This window comes from Conger conger, chromosome 12 (assembly GCF_963514075.1).
Source record: "Conger conger chromosome 12, fConCon1.1, whole genome shotgun sequence".
NCBI lineage: Eukaryota > Metazoa > Chordata > Actinopteri > Anguilliformes > Congridae > Conger > Conger conger.
In genome coordinates, this window is record NC_083771.1 from 29,057,806 (window position 1) to 29,080,733 (window position 22,928).

At 46.9% G+C, this 22,928-nt stretch overlaps 1 protein-coding gene across 1 annotated transcript; it reads right to left on the reverse strand.

Annotated features, from left to right (window-relative positions):
• Positions 1 to 1,288: 1,288 nt before the first annotated feature.
• akna (AT-hook transcription factor) lies at positions 1,289 to 21,020 on the reverse strand. The gene is made up of 22 exons (XM_061262122.1): positions 20,666 to 21,020; positions 18,807 to 19,719; positions 17,385 to 17,718; positions 16,852 to 16,926; positions 14,528 to 14,669; positions 13,559 to 13,671; positions 12,567 to 12,626; positions 12,063 to 12,181; positions 11,145 to 11,316; positions 10,407 to 10,588; positions 9,591 to 9,746; positions 8,950 to 9,190; positions 8,419 to 8,522; positions 8,052 to 8,302; positions 7,420 to 7,576; positions 6,410 to 6,547; positions 6,143 to 6,276; positions 5,504 to 5,635; positions 5,306 to 5,401; positions 3,828 to 3,947; positions 2,650 to 2,782; positions 1,289 to 1,729 (listed from the first exon to the last, which is right to left on the reverse strand). The coding sequence occupies exons 1-22, from the start codon at positions 21,018 to 21,020 to the stop codon at positions 1,453 to 1,455; spliced, it is 4,404 nt and encodes a 1,467-aa protein (XP_061118106.1). The 3' UTR covers positions 1,289 to 1,452.
• Positions 21,021 to 22,928: the final 1,908 nt, after the last annotated feature.

Consider the following 22,928-nt stretch of genomic DNA (forward strand, 5'->3'; position numbering starts at 1 on the left):
CACATGACGTGATACGCCATTCATTCCTCATTTTTCACTTTATAAGTCTATAATGTTATGCATTTTGCCATTTTCCACTGAAATTCGTTTATCAAAAAAACCCAAAACAAACATTTCCTTGCATTTATTTCACCATAGCTGTAAAAACATTTTTCATGATAGATTTTCATAATAGATTTCTTCAAGCACTTTCTGTTAATTTAATTCACTACAGTCATTAAATTAACATGATTTCCTATCCCTCTCAACCAAACAAATGATCTAATTAAAATGAAACAATAAAATTGGATAGCATCATAACACATACACACATCCCTGCCTCACTGCCAGACCATCATCATGTACCTCAACCACTACGCTACAGGCCGCATACTTGACCTTGACAAGTGGCTTCAAAGTAAAATGTGAAGTTTTTCCCTCTACATGGTCCTACAATCATTTTTGCTTACTCGGGCATGTGATGACCAACAAATGGGAAAACTGAAGTAATATTTGAGGTGAAAAAGAAAAGCACAGGCAACATTAAGGATTCATGTGTCGTCCGTGACATAAACAAAATCACTCAAACGCAAAAGGGTGAAGTCAGGAAGTGTCTGATTTCTAATGGAATGCCCCATTGCTGCTACCAGCAGAACATTTCGATGAGGTCGAACAAACACAAAACACGGGCAGATAAAAAACAGATAAAAACACAGAAGCTGTGTTTTTGGAGTGAATTGGCTGGTTGACAGGAAAATTACCCCCAAAAAATAAAATCACTATGTGCACTGTTATAGCCTGTCACTTATGATGAAAAAAACTGTCAATTAAAATTGATACTCAGTAGGGCTATATTTTATTAACTGACCTGGAATGAATTCCTGGTTATGCCAGTGGCACAGTGATACCCAGGAGTGTAATTAAGGAGTTCACAATCACAGCCTCTCTGGGCTCCTCCATGTGTGCAAACATTGTTCAATGTTGAGCATAATGCATTATTGATGGTATACTCAGTTATTAACACTTCAGTAGCAATTATAGCCAACAGGCATGCCTCAACACACGTCTCTGGGCTTCACCGATACAAGAACAAACAGACCATCGGGAGGCAATTAAGATATTGATTTTATATCTAAGAAGATTAAAAGTCAAAAGGCATACAGTTATATACATACTGTACCTGAGATATTGCCAGAAAACACTCATTATCCTGCCATTCCCCTTAAAAGACATCACTTTTAAATAAAAAGGAAAGAAACAGATTTCAAAGAAGGAAATAAAACATAAAAAAACTTCCCATTTCCTGCATTTACATCTTTGTAAAAAAGTTCATGTTTTCCTAATTCACCAGGACACTGTGGGAAAGCACAGTAGCCTTTCTGTAGCCATGGAGACGACAGGGCAGAGCAGGTGGCCCTGAGTCAGGAGCGGCACTGCAGAGCCACTCGTGCGGTCACTGGCACCCTCTGGTGGTCAGCGGAGGTAGGACTGCATGAGCACGCCCTGCTGGTAGAGCCCGGAGGAGAGGGAGCGGGCTACACTGCGTGAGGCTGACCTCACGCCGCGCGCCGCCTCGATGGCGCGGGTCAGGGACCGGCTGAGGGCGCGGTTATCGGCAGAGAGAGAGCGAGCATGGCGGCGGTCACTGCCCTGGCTCCTGACTGCTCCTGAGCCGGCGCTGCCGTCCAGAGAGAGGTAGAGAGGCTGTGGGTACGAGGGACGGGCCTTCAGCACAGGACTGGGCACATACCTGCAGGGACAAACACACAGCTCAGACTGTGAAGACATGTATGACCAAGACCACCATCTTACAGAATGAATACCCATGGGACAAAGACTACAATACCCATGGGACAAAGACTACCACACCTTTGAGAATGAATACCCATGGGACAAAGACTACCACATCTTAGAGAATGAATACCCATGGGACAAAGACTACCACACCTTAGAGAATGAATACCCATGGGACAAAGACTACCTCACCTTAGAGAATGAATATCCATGGGACAAAGACTACCTCACTTTTGAGAATGAATACCCATGGGACAAAGACTACCACACCTTAGAGAATGAATACCCATGGGACAAAGACTACCACACCTTAGAGAATGAATACCCATGGGACAAAGACTACCTCAGCTTAGAGAATGAATACCCATGGGACAAAGACTACCTCAGCTTAGAGAATGAATACCTATGGGACAAAGACTACCACACCTTAGAGAATGAATACCCATGGGACAAAGACTACCACACCTTACAGAATGAATACCCATGGGACAAAGACTACCACACCTTAGAGAATGAATACCCATGGGACAAAGACTACCACACCTTACAGAATGAATACCCATGGGACAAAGACTACCACACCTTACAGAATGAATACCCATGGGACAAAGACTACCTCGCCATAGAGAATGAATACCCATGGGACAAAGACTACCACACCTTACAGAATGAATACTCATGGGACAAAGACTACCTCACCTTAGAGAATGAATACCCATGGGACAAAGATTACCACACCTTAGAGAATGAATTTGTATTGCCAAAGCATATTCAATAATAAAATTAAATAATAATATATTTGTATATTTGTATATTTCATAACACAAGTCATGAACCATATATGAACAACATATTATAAGGTATAACAGTACTCACAGCACTGACGGACAGACCGGCACACAGGGAACCATAGGCACAGTGCCGGGCACTGGAGCTGCTGCCAAGAACACGCCCCCAACTTTGTGAGGCGAGTCCATTGGTTGCTTGACCCGCAGGGCGGAGACTCCATCTATTGAAAGACATGCAAAAACTGCTTTCAGAATTAATGCTCACTGACAACCAGCCAAAACAATACACACAGCCACTGGAGCCCGGAACGTTTTCAGCTTTCTCTGACGAGGGTGGGGGGGGGACAACCATAAGAGACAGACATGGACTGATATGGACAGGTTATGGTCTCAGAAAACAGCTTTCTCCCCGAACAGCCAACAAATACTTATGTCAATCTCACTTCCTCCATTGCAAAATATTACATTTACATGTTAGGCATTTAGCAGACGCTTTTATCCACAGAGACTTGGACAGGTTACATTATCTCAAATACTGTCTGTTTATACAGGTGGAGATTTACTGAAGAAATTCTGGTTACACACCGTGGACATGACAGCAGTTCCCTAACCACTATACCGCACTGCTGCCCATTTTTTTCCGCACTGCTTTTACCAAAAAACCCTCATATTCCAAGTGCTTATATCATCACAGAATAGCCATCTTAATGCAGAATAACTTAATAAGGAATTATTTTTCAATGTATTTTATTATTTGTTTATTTCAGTTAATTTTCATGGTATGCACATTTGGCTGGAGAACTGAATTAAAGTACTGTATAAATGTTATTGTTATTTATAATAATATAACAATTAAAACATATTAAATTTTTTGATCAATGCAGGAGATTCAAAAATAGACATCAGGCTGTCATTTTAGGGAATGACTTCAGTTTAGTTCAACTTGAAGTGTAACTTTAATATCACTACTCAATATAACATTCATAGCTAAATATAAATAACATAAATACACATAATACACAAAATATAAAACACACCAGCAGCGACAACACCAATATAAAGTTATTAATGAGAGGATACGTGGAGAAAGCAAATACTGACCAATTGAAATGAGTTATGACAGGACAAGATTATGCGACGGACTGACTATAAACTCAAAGGGGTGGGGACTCGTATAATGTCAAGCACTTTGAGCTAGATTTTATGTATGAAATGAGCTATATAAATAAAGTTTATTATTATTATTATTATTATTATTATTATTACCTGGCTGGGTGACTCGACCCCGGCCCCAGTCCGACCCTCGGCAGAGAGGGCAGCATTGGGAACAGCGGGAATGGAGGGGGCGGTGGGCGGAGTCGGTGGCACCCCCTGAGGGCATCCTCCCTGAGGGAGCACACAATGTTAGTACAGGGCCATACTTTCAACCAGGGCCAGGAGAAAGAGATGAGGTGGATCGGAGATACAAGTAGGAAGATAGAGAATAATGCACACCTTCAACAGACAATAATACCCATCAAATTAAATGCTTCACAAGTACACTACACTAAACACATTTTGGATATTAGTTAAATGCGTAAATATGTTTTCAAAGTAACATGTAGGGAGGAGACAGATAAGACTGCTGGTGGTGAGAGGTGTCAAAAAGTGAGTTAGGCGAATAAGCCCAAACATCAGTGGGAAGTTTTTGAACAGATATTATCTATTAAAGCTTTAATTCCACACTTGAACGCGTAAGGCTACATTTGATAAGTGGAAGGGTTGCAGGAAATAACTGGGTCATGGGCTTGGAGAGTTTGGGAACCAAATGAAAAGAGGAGCTTCAGCACGACTGCGGTTCAGATGAAAGGTCCGTTCATTGGGTCCACGTGGACCGCATGAAGCACTCCACAGCTGTAACGGTTCCAGTAACGGTGCCCATTTCAGCTACTGTTGCCGCTGAGGTTCACAAACACTCAAGAACAGCGCGAGAGATCAGTATGCGGCCATCACACCGGCGTCCATTATGTAGCAGCCTTGTGTCTCTTTCAGGAGGAGTATAAATCGCTCGAGAAGCTCTCAGAAGTGGCTCTAATGACAGTGATGATACTATCAGTTCCACTGCTGACAGGAGCGCTGTTATTTCCAAACAACAGCGCTTTCAGGTCGATGGGCTTGCCTCCACTCATTTCATATTCACGTTTCCTGCACGTTCTAAAAAAAAGCACTATAAGGATGAATGGAAGATTATTTTTAGTCCCGCTGATGTCAAATTGCCGTGAAATTATACTACTTTGAAGACTGAAGGACCGCAAATGGGAAATATTCACCCAACATTCCGTGCAATTCAGTTCAAATTCAACTCAATACATTCATTTAGTGCCTGTGTAGCAAGACATTAGCAGAGGCTGTAGGCAGTGAATGCTAGCAATCAATGACCTTTGACATTCTGTACAGTTAGCTGGAAATATGATTAAATGTGATTCAATTTTATTTGTATAGCGCCTTTTAGAATGCAAGATAGTCACAAAGCAGCTTTACAAAGAGCCCAGGCCTGAGACCCTCTCAGAGCCAGCCTTGGGCGACAGTGGCAAGGAAAACTCCCTGACTAACAACAGGATTGGATCTATCAATAGAATGTGGATTCTGATTCAGTATCAGTTTCTAAAGGTTTAATCGGTGTCAGACATTGACAGCAAGATGATTTTCAAGACCACCAGCAGCATCCCTCAACCAAAAATAATGTTTAATGTTTTGAGGGTTACCATTGCGACAGTTTGGACAGGCTCTGGTTCCGCTGCTCTGGTTTCCATTGTCATTTTCCTCATCGCCTCCAGGGGGCGTCAGTCTGTAGAGCTGTTCTGCAGAGAAAATATAATGTAACTCACTGTACAGCCCAGCAATTGATAATGTACTGTAAAATGTAGTGTGCTGTAACAGCATGTAAAATGGCCGCTGCTTACTTGTGTAGGGTCCTCTGTGCATCACAGCTACAGGACGAGCCTGCTTCTGCCCTCCTTGTGTTGCGGAGGCTTCTGGGATACGCCGGGAGGACTGTTCTTTGGTGACGGACTGGGCATACTCAGAATCAGTGGCTGGAGACGGCATTACACACAACACAAAATACACGCTGCGTTACCCAATAGGAGGAAGGCAGAAAATACAAGAGGCACAGATGTGTAAATGTGCGATGGGCCATAGATGGATAGAATGATCCAGCAGAGAGGCAGGTGGACAGATCAATATAGACAGCAAGATACACAAAACAGCAAGATACAAAGGCAAACAGCAATATACACACTGAGACAGACAGACAGACAGACAGACAGACACAGATAGACAGACACACAGACAGGCAGACAGACACAGACAGACACACAGACAGACACAGTCATACACACACATACACAGACAGGCAGACACACAGACAGGCAGACAGACACACACAGACACACACACACAGACAGACAGACAGACAGACACACAGACAGACAGACAGTCATACACACACATACACAGACAGGCAGACACACAGACAGGCAGACAGACACAGACAGACAGACACACACAGATAGACGGACGGAGGGAGGGGTGCCACTCACTGATGTCCAGCTCAGGTCTGTGCTGTGGGACAGAGGCTGATCTCTTTCTCGGGGCGGGCCTGGGAGGGTCCCTCCTCCTTTTCTGCACCTCCTTTTCCCGCACTCTCTTTCTGCCCTCAGACTCCTCTCTCACTCTATTGTGTGAGACAGAGAGAGAGACAGATAGTGAGACAGGAGAAAAAAAGGACATAGGAATCGCGGTTTGATATCACCGGAAAAATTGGCAGCAATGCCAATCATTTCCTCCTCCTGCTGACAGACTTGTACCTGGTGTGAGGCTGTCCTTCCTCCTCCGAGGCTGAAGGGGGCGATCTAACGCGGCTTGTAGGGTTTGGGTGTCTGAGACTGTCCTCCAGTCGCTCTTTCAGCCTGCTGACCTCGGCCTGCAAGGACCGGATGGCCTCACTGAGGAATGTATGGGCAGAAACAAACGTGAGCTGGAAGCACAACCACAGACCTCCATAAGTTCTGACATCCTTAACTTCTGACATCCTTAACTTCTGACCTCCATAACTTCTGACATCCTTAACTTCTGACCTCCAAAACTTCAGACCTCCATAACTTCTGACCTCCATTACTTCTGACATCCTTAACTTCTGACCTCCATAACTTCTGACATCCTTAACTTCTGACCTCCATAACTTCAGACCTCCATAATTTCAGACCTCCAGAACTTCTGACATCCTTAACTTCTGACCTCCATAATTTCAGACCTCCAGAACTTCTGACATCCTTAACTTCTGACCTCCATAACTTCAGACCTCCAGAACTTCTGACATCCTTAACTTCTGACCTCCATAACTTTTTACCTCCATATAAACTGACCTTCAAAAGCCACTGACCTCGTAAACCACTGAGTTCCATAAGCACAGATCTCAACTACTGAGCTCTCTAACTACTGACCTCCACAGCCAAAACCTCCACACCTACTGATGTCCACTGTATTGACATTTCATGTGATTACAGATGGGTGTAATGTAAAGAATTACATTAAAGGCATCTGATTCATTCCACTCTTTTCCATAAAGGAACACACAGAACAGCACAGTGCCATGCATGTCTCTTAAGATTGTTTTCTCTTGTCTAAGGTCATGATGCAAAAACAATAACTGGGAATTGGCGAGAGGGGCATTTCTGAGTAATGTGATTCGCTGCACTGCAATGATTTTTATTTAATTCATTTTTTTTTTTACTGCGGTGCAACCTTGGTCCAGGAGTTATCAGGGCTCATGAATCTCAGGTCTGTTGCTGAGATAGGCGGGGTGAGACTAACTCACTGTCGATTTGTCAGCTGGGCCGAGCCCAGGGCTTTGAGGGGATGGCCATGATGACGGGGCATGGCAGGAGACGGGGTTGGCTGGCGGAGAGGCTGCCGATTGGCCAGGTGTGTGTGACGGACACCCCGTCCCTCCTCACGCTCTGACAGGCTGTGGGCTGCAGGGAACAGAGACAGAGAGGATTGTGGATCAGGGCCACTTGTGTGTGTGTGTGTGAGTGTGTGTGTGTGTGAGAGTGCGTGGGTGCGCGTGCATGTGCGTGTGGGCGTATGTGTGTGTGTGTGTGCGCGTGCACGTGTGTGCTTGCGTGCGGGTGCATGTGTGTGTGTGTGTGTGTGCGTGTGGGTGTATGTGTGTATGTGTATGTATGTGTGTGTGTGCGTGTATGCGTGTGTGCGCGTGTGTGCGCGTGCGTGGGGGTGTATATGTGTGTGTGTGCGCGTGTGGGGTACATCTTATCTTTGGGTGGAGCAGATAGAAAGGATACACAGACTAAGATATAGCAAAGACACTGACTGGCATGTGGTGTGACAGCTGCAGTTTTGTCAGGCAGAACCCTTCAGTATGAGCACAGTAAACACCCGGCTACATAATAATGTGAGCCACAGCTGATACAGAGTGTGTGGGCTCACCGCGCTCGCTCTCTGACTCAGACCCGCAGAGCAGGCTGCTGGTCCAGGGCTGGGGGGAGCTGGAGGTCGAGGCGCTGGCCGGGGCCAGGCTGGGGCCCCCTCTGGGCCCCGGCCCTGACGGCAGAACCTCAGGGGCGCAGGAGGGGCCGCACACACGCTCCTGCAGAACGGGTCTCCGAGGGGCCGGGGTACGGGCGGAGTCTGAGGCTGGCTGAGGTTCCTCTCCTCGTTCTCTCAGAGGGGCAGAGCGGCTGAAGACAGAGGGAGGGCCTGACGTCAGACTGAAACCTCCGGAAAAGCAACGGGTAGTGAAACCCCAGAACCAGGCCTCCCGCGTCCCAACTATCTGCCTGACTGTGTGTCCTACCTCATTCTCGCCCCCTGCTGGGAGAGGCTGCCAGCTGCAGGCATCGGGTGGCTGCTCTCTGATCCCACAAAGCCGCTGTCGGTCTCAGGAGACAGGAGCCCATCCTGTGAGACAGACACCCAGAGGTATGTTTAACTGTTTAACTGTCCCCAGGTAGCACTCACTCAGACATCAGCTAAAAAACAGAAAGTCTAAAAAGGTTAAGTGCTACAGCAGCAGAAGACCAATAAGTCAAAAATATAAGTCTACTAAATACCTAATAAAGTGTATTCTGTGAATTGTGGATAAGGTACATGACTGGGACCCGCAAGGTCGGTGGTTCGATCCACGGCGTAGCCACAATAAGATCTGCACAGCCGTTGGGCCCCTGAGCAAGGCCCTTAACCCTGCATTGCTCCAGGGGAGGATTGTCTCCTGCTTAGTCTAATGAACTGTACGTCGCTCTGGATAAGAGCGTCTGCCAAAATGCCATTAATGTAAATGTAATGTAATATCACTCCCTAGTGTTCTGCCTGCGGTACCGCCGCTGACCTGGGAGGGCGCTGTGCTGCGTCGGGTGTGCAGCTTGGAGCCGCGGCGCTCAGAGGCTGTGCTCCCTCCCAGGCTGGCCAGGCTGCTGCTGTGTGACTTCCTGCCGCCCTGCCTCACTACGCCGCACTGCTGCCCAGCCAATGGAAGGGGCTCCTGGAGCGAAAGCCCTCCTTTCAAGTGGTCGACCGCGTGTTCAGGGGGTGTGTCCAACGCTGTGTCCTTCTCACCTCTGTCAGGCTGCCTGAAAGCAGCACAAATCATTTTATTTTTGGGTGCATTCTCTCTCTCTCTCTCTCTCTGGTCATTTATCTCTTTACCTTCTGCTTAGAATCACACACACACACACACACACAGACACACGCACGCACACAGGAATGTACACCCTGTCTGTTAAGCGTCTGTTAGCATGAAGGTCTTGTACATGTCAGCAGGAGAGACATTAGCTCTTTTAAAGCTTTTAAGGCTTTTAAGTCCAGGCTTGTCACTGCTGGATATTGTTGAGAACAGATTTAAATTATGATCATGGATGTGCAGAATGGCCAGCTCCTGTAATTATGTATTCATATGTATTAATATATCAGGACTGAAATTATTTCTGCTCTTGACCTGTGTCGACCAATGAGAGATTAGTTCAGACTCACATGGGCAAGACAGCCCTTCGGACCTCCTCATTGTCAGTCCTCTGGAGTCCTGGTGCTATCCCATCATGCTCCACAGAGGTTGTGTGCAGCACAGCAGAATCCACGTCTGTGGTTTCCTCTGTCAGGAGTCCAGGAAGCTCCCTGAAACTCTGGTATCTGAAACATAGAGAGATAATTACCAGCATCCTAAAGGTGAAAGGTCACACCTCTGATCACTGTAGTACTGTAAGCATTACTTTTCTCCTTGGCAGCCTCTGGACACGGTACAGCATTAACATCACAGATTCTCTATTGTAATCAGATGGTCAACTGCAGTACTATTTTTTTGTTTTTGTTTTTTACTTTCTTTGCAATGGAGGTTCTATTTGGTAACAATAGATTCTTGGGCTACATAAAACCTTCATGAATATTAACAAAGAAGCATGCCCAAGGACTGAACATTCATTGCCACTGGGGTTATTTGTTCATTCCAGTTCATGTCTATTCTAGGGCGGCCTGTAGTGTAGTGGGTAAGGAACATGACTGGGACCCGCAAGGTGGGTGGTTCGAGCCACAATAAGATCCGCACAGCTGTTGGGCCCTTGAGCAAGGCCCTTAACCCTGCGTTGCTGCAGGGGAGGATTGTCTCCTGCTTTGTCTAATCAACTGTACGTCGCTCTGGATAAGAACGTCTGCCAAATGCCATGAATGTACTGTAATGTATTCTACGCATCAGCGCTTTCAGTGTAACAATGGGGCGCTGACCATCAGGTTTGTTCACAGAAACTGGAATGGAGCGGTGCACTCTGGGACAGGGGAGCGGGTGTGGAGACTCACTGGTCCATCAGGGAGTCAAAGTCCCTCTCTACGCGGTGGTGCTTGCGGAGCAGAGCGGGGGGCAGGCCAGACGGGAGCCCCTCGTCCAGCTCTCCATAGTCCTCTCCACTCTCCCCACTCACGGAGCTGACCTCGGCCCCCACGGTCCCCCCAAACCCCCCTCGTACAGGGGACACTGGGCTCTGCGCGGCGGAGGGCGACATGGTAACAGTGCAAACAGACTGGGTCATTATTACATCTTCATATAATGGCCATGAGTGTAACATTACATCATGTTCATAACTGCATCATCCCATGAGCATTATCACATCAACATATCATTATCATTATTACATCACAGCATAATGTAATGTAATGACATGTAATGGTCATTATTGAATCAGCACATCATGGTCATTATTTTATGAACAACTGGACTCAAACCCTGCAAATATTTTGATGACCCCATGGTCATAGAAGTTGACTGGGTTTAAATAGATGAGCACTGATTATTTAATGGAATATATCAAGGGCAGTCTTGAGCAGAGTGCCATGTTGATTTCTGCCTGTTTTACAAAAATAAACAATAAAACTCTTTAAGAATCTCTACCACCACCTAGTGGCCCGACTGAAAACTTTTTTGAAAATCCATTCATCAACTGGCTGTCTTGAATTATCATTATCAAATCTCAAAAAAACACCCCAATGGCCCATCGCTCTAACGGACCATAGACAGAGATGGGGACACAGGGGCAGTACCTCGGGGTGCGGAGTGGGGCCCCCGGCTCCGTGGGGCCTGGAGCAGGGATGGAGGGCTGGGGGTGGGGACGGAGAGGCCATGGCCCCGCGGTGGTCCTGGAGGGCCTGCTCCACCCGTTCCCTCAGCTCCTCCAGACGCATACCAAGCCGAAATATCTGCCCCTCCACCTCCCTGACACAGACACAGAGTAACAGCAGGGGTAGCCAAAAAGAGCAACCAAATTAATTAGCCAAAATCTAATCTATCATCTATTTGATACGGCAGTCATGGGTTACAGCTCCAGGTGCAGATCTACACCTATCCTAGGTGAAAACCCATCCAGAACAAGGCAAGATGTTCTGGAAAAGAGCCTAAATGTAAATGTATGCGCACTTTTCTAAATGCGGTATGAATAACTAAACTCTGTCAACTGGTAAACAAACAAAACTGTGGAATCAGAAATAGAGGTGCAACAAGTGGAAATTGCAGAGCAGCAAAAACGCAGAACAACATTTGGTCAGTCATCCTTCTCAGTAAGAGGTATACAACTGTGGAACGCACTACCATCTGAAATTAAAAAAGGTTTTCAGTGGCTGAAACTGAAGCAAGTCTGTGAACACTGATTTTATGTATTATTAGCATTTTTATTTTCTGTCTTTGCCCTTATTTTAGTGTTTGTCCCTATTTTAGTATTTTATCTGTACTGCTTTATAATGTTTTGGTATTATTTTAAGTTAAATGCTTCTGTACTTCCTGTTTTAACTTTAAAAAGCCTGGCCCGGGACAGGGGTGGCAAATTAGCCATGGCTAGAAACCTGTATGCATGCAATAAAAAAACAAAAAAAAACAAACATGTGATCCAGGGGTACTGGACAGGCTGTGCCCACAGTGAGGCTCTGTGGTGGGGTTGCGGTCGCGTTGACCGGGCTGAGTCTCACCGGTCAGGGTCGAAGGCGGGCGGTTCCCTCCCCTGCTGCTGCAGGGCCCTGTGTTGGTCCCGCGCCCTCAGGTAACCCCGCTCCAGAGAGTCCTGACCCTGCACCAGACCGGCCAGGCCCTGCAGAGGACACAACCCGCCCGTGTGAAGAGGCTTCTGGCTTCACACAGGCACACAGCGGGGGAGCGGGAATTCTTATACACGGACACGGTGTCTTTTTTCATTCGCATCATTTTCAGCTAACACCTATAGTATATTACATTACATTACATTATTGGCATTTGGCAGACGCTCTTATCCAGATCGACGTACAACAAAGTGCATACCCATAACCAGGGACCATAGTACAAATGACATGTGAAGGCGCTACGGGCAGGAGACTCTGTATCGACACCTGGGGACTTCAGCACTTCACTGGGCTCAGAACATTTTTGATGGGGAGGACGTCTCCCTCTTAGTTATTCAACCAGCCCCACCGGGGCTAATCTGCATGGGTGATAGATACCTTCATCTGTTCAAACGGCTTCAGTTTTCGGCTCTTCAGAAGATCTTCAAATGAGTCGAGCTAAAGAGGAAAGAGAGAGACAGAGACAGCAAGAGCGGAACAAGAAAGAAAGAAGGTATTTCTCACTTCAGCCGTTCTTTGTTCTCCCTGAAGCCAGTCGGCGTCTCCTAACACAGGCACTTGCACTGACAGCTCTCTCAGATCATAACCACTAACTACATTCGCCAAATGACACATTCTGTTCAGATCGTTCAGATCTTCAGAGCAAGCTCCTCTTATCACTGCAATGGCTCCTGAACGATCACAACACAGCTGTCAGGAAAAACAACATCTGTTATTTTTGGGGGGATTTTCACTGAAAGCCTTTGATTTGGCTTATACGACATGAAACAGGGATGCGATTGTTCAGGAAAGACTTCTTTTCAGATCCTGGATGTCTCTCCCAGACACAGGGGGGGGAAAAAAACATCCAAATCTTCAGCACTCTGACAGCAGGAGAAGGCAAATGGTGGTGGCCCCGGAGAGCCAGTACTCCCTGATAAATCAGGAAAGATTAGGAGCAATCCCATCCCTGAAGCTGCCCGTGGAACCGCAGGCTATTAAGCCAAAGTAATACATTAACAATGTGGCTTAGACCAGATGTTTTTATAATTAGTTTCTTAAATGCACTTGAATCAATTGAACTTGCTCTATGGGTCTTTGGACAGTGCGTTATGTCTCAAAGTACCTGTAATGGCACTTTTATTATCAAAGATTATGGGACTCTGAATGGTTTATTGTATCTTAACAGTTTTATGCTATTTTAACGATTTCATGTCACCGGGTCTCCTTTCTGTCCAGAATGTGAGCACACCTAGACTCATTCTAATCAACCGCGTTGATATGGCAGTAAAGTATTGAATGAATGAATAGAAATGGATGAGAATACGCAGGTGTTTTGCGTTCACATCGGTTCTCCGCTGAGGGGGACAGAGGGGGGAGAAGCGCTGCACCTGTGCCTGGAATGTTCTGGTGAGGCTGGCCAGCTCCTCAGTCATCTGCTCCCCGGGTCGGGGGCCCGGGGCCTGGGAGGAAGAGGACTCAGCACAGGAAGCTCCAGACTGCCCTGCCGTGGGATTAAAGGCACGTACAGGATACATGAGCAGCTGCAGGCCTCTGGAAGGGCATGCATGTGGATGATGACAACATAGGATTAATAATAAATAATAAAAATAATATTGCAGAAAACAAAGAACAGATGTACAGGTAATAGGTTTTTTTTTTTTTTTTTAACAATACAAAATTATGGTAAAATATACAGAACATAGAATATTAAAGGCAAGTATAACATAATGGACCAATTTCACAGATTCAAAGATTAAGCCTAGTTCTAGACTAAATTAAATTTTCAATAGGGATTCTCCATACTACTCTTAATTTAGTCCACGACTAAGATTAATCTGCCTGTGAAATATTTTGCAAGTTCAAATAAATTAGCACTTTATTGCGCGTTGCTCTGGATAATAGTGCCTGCTAAATGACTGTAATGTAATGTAATGTAAAATAATATGCGGGGGCGCAATAAAGGTTATTATTGTCCTGAGTATCCTGACGTAAAAATCAACATTACTTCAAAGGAAAACAAAGATAATATAAAAATGCAAACTGTACAAGGAATTGGAATAAGGGCATATTCAATGCTAATAAAAGTGTCATGGTTAAGTACAGCAGCTGTGACCTTAAAGTGACAAATGGGGGCACTGCTGTTTTGCCCTTTAGCACAAAAACTATCCCAGATTGCTCCATTACCCATCCATCCCTATAAAAGGATAATGTGTTAAAGTACACAGTGTAAGTCACCCTGAACTAGGGCATTATGCCAGAAGAATAGATAATGTAGAATGAAGATATGATAAATGTGAATCTTAAAATAGGCAATATTAGAGCTTCAGCTCAAGTTTTGTGACTTGAGGTGCGTATACCTGGGTCTGGGCTGACCGCATCTTGGCTGAACTCTGCCCTCTGGGGTTGGGGAAAAGTTAGGGTCATGACCTTTGAACCCTTTTGGATGGTGCCTGATTGGGCAGAATGGCTGGGTTTTGGGGGGTCAGAGTACAGGCCCACCTGTGAGCAGATCAAAGTGTTAGAGACTGAAGACCCCCCCAGTGGAGATACACTGCACACACCCCCAGTGGAGATTCACTGCACACACCCCCAGTGGAGATTCACTGCACACACCCCCAGTGGAGATACACTGCACACCCCCCCCAGTGGAGATTCACTGCACACACCCCCAGTGGAGATTCACTGCACAGCCCCCCAGTGGAGATTCACTGCACCCCCCCCCCCCCAGTGGAGATACACTGCACACACCCCCAGTGGAGATTCACTGCATACACCCCCAGTGGAGATACACTGCACACACCCCCAGTGGAGATTCACTGCACACACCCCCAGTGGAAATTCACTGCACACACCCCCAGTGGAGATTCACTGCACACCCCATGCCAACCAGCGCTAAAGCTCTCCATGCAAGAGGAAGCAGCAGGTCAGCACAAAGCCTTTATGAAAATCAATACTAAATACAGTACCGTGTATTAAAAGTTTGTAAGATATACTTCCCAGTAAATAGTGCCAATTATTAGGGACACAAATGGAAACGTTTGCACTTTTCCTTATATGTCTCACTAAAGAAAAGCAAACTTAAATCTATTGAACTCTTATCTTGGCTGCCAAGGAACAAGCCCCACCCAACCCCCCAGAAACACACACATACACACACACACACACACACACAGTCTCCCCCACCTGGAGTTAGCGCGCTTCCTCAGGGGTGGGAGACTGGGACACACAGCCTAACAACAGGCCAGCACACAAGGACACATAACGCGCGCGCAGAACGACAGTAATAAAGGGGACAGTTGCAGGGGCAGTGGATGAAATTAGCCGTTGCTAGCTGTGACATGTTTTGGCAGGTTTGAACATGGCTGTGTGGGTCCAGAGATAAGGAACTGTATTTCAATTTCAATTTCAATCAATCAATTAATCTCTCTTTGTTCTCTCGCTCTATAGCACACGCAGACGCACACACACACACACACACACACACACACACAGATAATAACACAATCCTGTCTGTGGATATAACACCTAAATACTGAAGGTGACTTTGTCTCTCTCACAAAGACATGTCTTAATACCAAATCACTGCAGAACCCCTCTCCCAACCTAACCAATCATAAGCAATCACACTCTGCAGCTCTGAACAAAAACACCCTTGCAGCACAGTTGTTTCTCATCACCATATCTGACTCAAACAGCAACGCTGTCATATCTTCTGGAGAGCACAGGAAGTCCCTTAGAAATACTTCCTTCTCTTGGCCAGGAGATACATGACCATAGGAGGCTACCGTCAAAAGCCGGGGATTATGGGTAATTCATCACGCTGTCTCACAGTCAAGATAGATGACAGGATGCAAGGGGGACTTTATTCAGCAGACTTTATTCACCCCTATATAACCGAATAAGGCCTTAAAGGCAGGCACCTTGAACACAGAGCGACTGAAAGTTCAAACGTGCGTTCCCTTCAGCAGTACTGACACAGCCTGACATGCAGCACTCCTGACACAGACTGATACAGATTTTCCACAGACATCACAGCTGCTGTATTTCCACAGATAAGAGTGTGCCCAACTCACACAGCAAAGCTTTCAGTCTTAATTCAACTCTGTGGGTCCGCATTGGATAAAAAGCACTCTCAGTGTAAAAAGTTCTTGTCAAATTTGATTTTAGACTGAGAATTCTCCTTTGTTTTTATTTTTTAGGTGCCAATATAGAGATATAAAGGCTGTTCAGAGCTATAATACTGGATTCACTTTCAGGAAGTTTACCCCACCACCAGACACAGCCCAAAGATAACCTGGAGCATGTTCACGGCAGCCTGGTACAGTACAGGAACACTCCCGCGGCGACTTGGTCTGATACTCATGCAGGACCAGCAGTCAACTGTGAGCAATACAATCTCACACCACACGCGCACACGGACACATTATGTGTATCCGCACATGCATGCTGACACATAATCACTGATACAGTATGCACATACAGCCACACACACACACACTCACACACACACACACACACACACACACTCACACTCACACACACACACACACACACACTCACACACACACACACACACACACACACTCACACACTCTCACACACACACACACACACACTCTCACACACACTCACACACACACACACACACACACACACACACACACACACACACACATCAGACCTTGGCTTCCAGTCGGAGACGGTCAATAGTGTTCTCGGCCTCTGCGTATTTGGTCAGTAGCTTGTTGTAGTCCTCCTGTGAGAGAGCAGGGATAAAGGTCAGTCAAACTCAGAGTCTCAGTGTGCCAGCCTGTCAGTGTGTCTGTGTCAGTTTAAGTGTGTCCAGGCAAAATACACATGCCTACTGCTGTACTGTACATTATCTACACTAATGAGCTAATGTACTACTAGAGCTAAAAGACTGCAGTGATTATGTATGTATTGCAGTGTTACAGTGCAGTGGGTATGTCTGTATTGCAGTGTTATACTGTAGTGTATATGTCTGTATTGCAGTGTTACATTGCAGTGGGTATGTCTGTATTGCAGAGTTATAGTGCGGTGTCTGTAGTGTTATAGTGCAGTAGGTATGTCTGTATTGCAGAGTTATAGTGCGGTGTCTGTAGTGTTATAGTGCAGTAGGTATGTCTGTATTGCAGAGTTATAGTGCGGTGTCTGTAGTGTTATAGTGCAGTGGGGCAGTGCTCAGGTAGTTACCTGCAGCTGATGCACCAGTGAGGTAGCCTGCTCTGGGGAGCGGAACTCCTGGGGCACAGTGGGTTCGACGCGCCTGTGGGGTCTGGAGGAGAGCGAGGGGGCGGGGGTGGCTGAGGGGGGAGAGCGAGGAGCTGCACTATCCCCACTGCTCATGAGCACCTCCCTCACAATCTCCGCAGGAGACTTATACACCAGCAGGGGCTCAGATAAGCAGGAGGCCCCCTGAAGACTGGGCCCTTTGCTTTTGGGCGGCCTGTACCCCTCTCCCCTTGGGATACGAACTCTGGGCCCCACCTGGGAGAAATCAGGCAGGGGGAAGTTCAGCTGCCCTTTCCTGTCAACACAGAGATGAAAGAAACATTGTAATTGATGAAACTAATCATGTACATCTCCGAGCACCTTTCAGGGATAGAACTGGAACAGACATATTGTGACTGTAATGTTCATGTTGTGACTGTACTATTCATGTTGTGACTGTAATGTTTATGTTGTGACAGTACTATTAATGTTGTGACTGTAATGTTCATGTTGTGACTGTACTATTCATGTTGTGACTGTAATGTTTATGTTGTGACAGTACTGTTAATGTTGTGACTGTAATGTTCATGTTGTGACTGTACTATTCATGTTGTGACTGTAATGTTTATGTTGTGACAGTACTATTAATGTTGTGACTGTAATGTTCATGTTGTGACTGTACTATTCATGTTGTGACTGTAATGTTTATGTTGTGACAGTACTGTTAATGTTGTGACTGTAATGTTCATGTTGTGACTGTACTATTAATGTTGTGACTGTAATGTTTATGTTGTGACAGTACTATTAATGTTGTGACTGTAATGTTCATGTTGTGACTGTACTATTCATGTTGTGACTGTAATGTTCATGTTGTGACTATAATGTTCCTTTTGTGACTGCAATCTTTAAGCTGTTAAGCCAGCAGGGGTGGCACACAATCTGCTTCACATTGTCACATTGCGGTCTGGGTGCCTGTGGCTCTCTGTGGCTCTCTGTGGCTCGCTGTGCATGTGTATGATTGGGTCTTCTCCGCCCCTACTCTGTGCATGTGTGGCTTTTGGCTGTGGTGTGAAAAGAAACAGCTGGCTAACACCAAGGGTTTCACAGGAGAACCGCAAGTTGTGTGTTCACTCTCCCGAGTTGGCAGCAGGGGGCATATATACGGTACATAATTTGCGAATTTGATGAACCAAAATTGGGTGGATTGGAGATGCCAAATAAAAAAAGAAGAAACAACTCTTCCATTATCAATGCGATGTGCTCTGTACATTCCAGTCAAAGACCTAAGTTTGCCCTGTTCACACATTCCAAACACAAAAGCAAAATGGCCAGGAGATAAGAGCCATGTCCAGCGCTGTGCAGCATGTCCTGTACTGAACCCTGTCAGGGAGAAAACAGACTCACCCGTAGTGGTCAGAGTGGCGGTACTCTGTGGAGGATTTGGGCGTGCTCGCCCGGGGGGCTCTGGGGGGGGCTCTGGGGGGGGCTCTGGGGCCTGAGCGAGCCCCTGGATCTGGGCTGTAGGGAGGGGAGGGCTCAGGGAGCGGGGTCCTGGCCTTACGACTGGAGAGATGCACGCGGGGAGTCTTTTTTCTGAGGGGAGACGGAGTCGGGGCGGGGCGGGGCAGAGGGCGAGGCCGTGGGCTGATCTCCTGCGTCTCCTCCACCCCTCCTCCTCCTCCTCCAGGCCCCGGCCGGTCCTCCGCCCTGCCCGCCAGCGGCTCCGGCGGGGCCCGGCTCAGCCGGCTGCTCTGGGACTCCGGGATGCTCTCGGTGAAGCCGGATTCGGGCAGAGTCTCGCCGTCGATCCCCCCCACAGGGTCCAGCTGCTCCGTGGATAACTGGAGCGGGTGCAGGAGGTGTTGCGCCCGGGTGCGGGACAGGGTGGGCCCCCCGGCCCCTCTGGAAGGGTGCAGATTTGGGGACAGGTCCTGGTTGGGGAAGCCCTCCTCCGACAGTCCCCTCCCATCGTCCTCTCCCTCAAAGGGGGAGCTGACCCCCGAGAACGGACCTGCCGAAATCTCCCCTGCGCTGTCGCTACCCCGGGCCCCGCCCCTGGATACGGTGTCCCGGCCTCGCCGTCCGTCCAGCGTTCCCACGGCGACGGGGAGCAGTGCTTCAGAGAGCCCCCTGGTGTCCCTGTCCTCCCCCTCTCGCTCTTCATCCGTCATGTCCAGCTGCCTGTCTCTTTCCGGAAGCATCTGAGCCTCCTGGGTCGCCCAGCCCGCTGCCCCTTCATCGCCATCATCAGCCTCCTCTTCCTCGTTCCCTTCCATCTCCCAGTCATCCAGCCCCACATGCTCTTCGTCCTCATCATCTGGAGAGAGAGAGAGAGAGACAATGAGAGAGAATGAGAGAGAGAACGAGAGAGAGACTGTTGATGTTTTGGATTAGCCTTTTGCAACATTGTAAAGTTATGTCAGCAAGCACGTTGAAATGGAACTGAGAGAGAATGAGATGGAGCGAGAGATAGGGGAATTATTTCAATTATTCAACACTCAACAACCAGCAGAATGTTTTTCTCCCCTACGCACATTCACTGTTATGTTCACAAAGATAACAGCCTCCAAGTTCAGTTTTACTATTATTTAAAGCACCTGAGCTCTTATGCGAAGAAGAATCCACTGCAGATTATCTGCAGATAAAAATATCTTTTTTAAACCATTGGCGAATTCATTATTTCAGTTGAGTGTGTCTAGAACCTTTACGTAAGTACTGTGCTTGGTGCATTTAGAACAGACAGACCACCTCTGTTGCACATTAAACATTGCATTACGTGACTAATTTTGTTTTGCAGATGCACTTATCCAAATAGACTTAACACAGCTCATGGTTTTACATACTATAATCGATTTATAATGCTGGAAATACACTGGGGGCAATTCTGGTTGCATGAATAAGAACAAATCAAATTTACTTGAATATTGCATAACACATTAACAGCACCACAAATCGGACATGAACCTGCAACCTCCACATGATAAACCCAGTTCCCTAACCTACAGTATTGTGCCAGGGATTATCAAATCACGATCCAGGGGTGCTGGTTTTCCACCCTGGTTTTCCACCCTCCCTTTACCAGAAAGTCAGGTATGAGGACAATCTGGCCAATTGGTAGCACTATGCAATTATTCAGTTACCCGTGAGAAAAGAAAACCAGGGCTGGATTTGAGGGCCAGAGTTGATGATCTCTGCTTTATACTATCCTGCAGTTCCAGGACTGCAGTGTACAATGTGTGTGCGGGTGTGTGCGGGAGACTCACACAGGGAATGGCCAGGGGACGGGGACTGGGGCTCCGAGTCCTGCAGGTCACTGAGGCCATTGCTCAGGTCCTCCAGCAGGTCCTCATCCAGGGGACCGTCTTCGGGGCCCGGGGCCCCGGGGTCCCAGGCCGGGTCCAGGCCCCCTTCCAACCCCTCCTCCAGCTCCTCCCCTGCTGAGACCTCGTCCAATCCGATGATTCCATTGTCATCCATGTGGCTGAAGAAGTCCCCGCGCCCCTGCGGGGTCTCCCGCCCCGACTCCCAGGGGGAGTCACAGGGAGAGGACGGGGGCCCCGAGTCGGAGCCCTGCTGCCCACCCCGCGCCCCTGCTCTGCCCGCTTTCCTCCTCTCCATGCCCTCTCTCCGCCCCCGCCTTGCGACCTTTGACCTTTGACCCTAGGTCCTGTTCAGCACAGCTCTGTCCAGCAGCTCAGAAGCCATGACGCAGGAGGAGGCCGTTCACAGAGCGTGGGTCGGCTTACCACAACTCATTTAGGGAAGGGGACGTTTTTTTACATTTGTTTCAATAAAATAAATGAAGACACGTTTGTAAAAAGACAGTCACATTACTCCTGGCAGTAACTGACTTGCTGAGCTCACAGACGGGATGGCCGGGTGGATTACGGACCATCCAGTTTACATCCAAGCAGTAGACCGGTCGGTACTGCCTTCTGAAGTCCTGCAGAAAAACACAACAAAATAAGAACAAAAGGAACATGATGAGAGCCAATCACCAGCCAGTCTACAGTACACTCATCCTATAGCGCTGTGCCGAGCCTGGGCCTGAACATTAACTCCCCATCACATCCACAAAACCTGCCTGAACAAGCTGGTAAACAAAGACAAACGACTGTCATTCAAAGCAAAGTTCAAAGTACAATGTCATAGTGACGCAGTCTATGCACGGCAGACACATTAACGCACCTTAACACACACAGGGGCATATAACATTAAAGCGCAGACCTGTACACACACACACACACACCTTTATCTGAATGTGCTCTACCTCAATGAGCCCTGATGTTTAACGGCAACTCATCTCTATTACTAATGCCTCCGTTAATTTTCCGCATAATAAACCTGCCTCTAACGAGCTGTGAAATATCGTAATTACGTACAAATGTTTTCTTCCACATCATGCACAGCTTCTACCACAGGTCAATACCAAGGTATCACAACAACTCATAGCCAATCATGTCACAGCTTATAAACAGGAGCAGCCAGTTTCTCTTTTAGATTAGATTTTGGAGAGGGTGTGAGCAAGCCCACCAAAAGTAAATAGGAGAGTATGCATGTGAATGACAGTAGCCAATTGCAGCCTGCACAGCGGATATGCCGAAAATAATATGAACTATACACTTATCCACAAAGTAGGTGGGCGACATGGCTCAGGCAGTAAGAGCAGTCGTCTGGCAGTCGGAGGGTTGCCGGTTTGATCCCCCGCCCGGGCTGTGTCGAAGTGTCCCTGAGCCAGACACCTATCCCCTAAATACTCCGGACGAGCTGGTTGGCGCCTTGCATGGCAGCCAATTGCCGTCGGTGTGTGAGTGTGTGTGTGAATGGGTGAATGAGAAGCATTAATTGTACAGCGCTTTGGATAAAGGCGCTATATAAATGCCAACCATGTGTCAGAGTGATATTGATGTAGTTTGAGCTTGTAGCTTTTTTCTTTTTTTTCTTTTTTTTTTTTACCATTTTTTTCTTTCTTTTAATAGTTAAAAACCTTTTGCAACATTTTTTTAAATGTTTTTTTCTTTTTGGATGGTATATCCATTTAAGCCATTTTTAGTCTCCCCAATTCTGAATGGGTAATTATGCCTCACGGCATAGAGACTTTGTATTTTTATTTGGCCTTTATTTAGATAAGGCAACTGTGCACTACATTCTGCTCTGCAGTGACAGTAATTCACTGTGGCTTGGGAGCGCAAAGGAGTGCGTAGCCAATGACCAATGACCTGGCCCGCTCTTTCAAAAACAAACCACATCACTGTGCTGGGGCCCTGGGTGCCCCCATTACATTACATTACATTACATTACATTATTGGCATTTGGCAGACGCTCTTATCCAGAGCGACGTACAACAAAGTGCATACCCATAACCAGGGATAAGTTCGCTGAAAGACCCTAGAGGTAAGTACAATTTCAACTGCTACCTGTACAACAAAGATAAGGACAAGGGCCATTTTTTTTTTTTTTTTTTTGAACAAACAAACAAACAAACAGAGCAAAAGTCACCAAAGTTAACTATCCAAACACTGCTTA

Excerpts from the sequence above, each read along its gene's own strand:
- akna (XM_061262122.1), bottom strand. The coding sequence starts at position 21,020 with ATGGAGAGGAGGAAAGCGGGCAGAGCAGGGGCGCGGGGTGGGCAGCAG. Across the intron at positions 6,548-7,419 it reads GCCCAGCTGACAAATCGACA|TGAGGCCATCCGGTCCTTGC; the intron begins GTGAGTTAGTCT and ends TACATTCCTCAG. Across the intron at positions 5,402-5,503 it reads GCACAGAGGACCCTACACAA|AACAGCTCTACAGACTGACG; the intron begins GTAAGCAGCGGC and ends TTTTCTCTGCAG.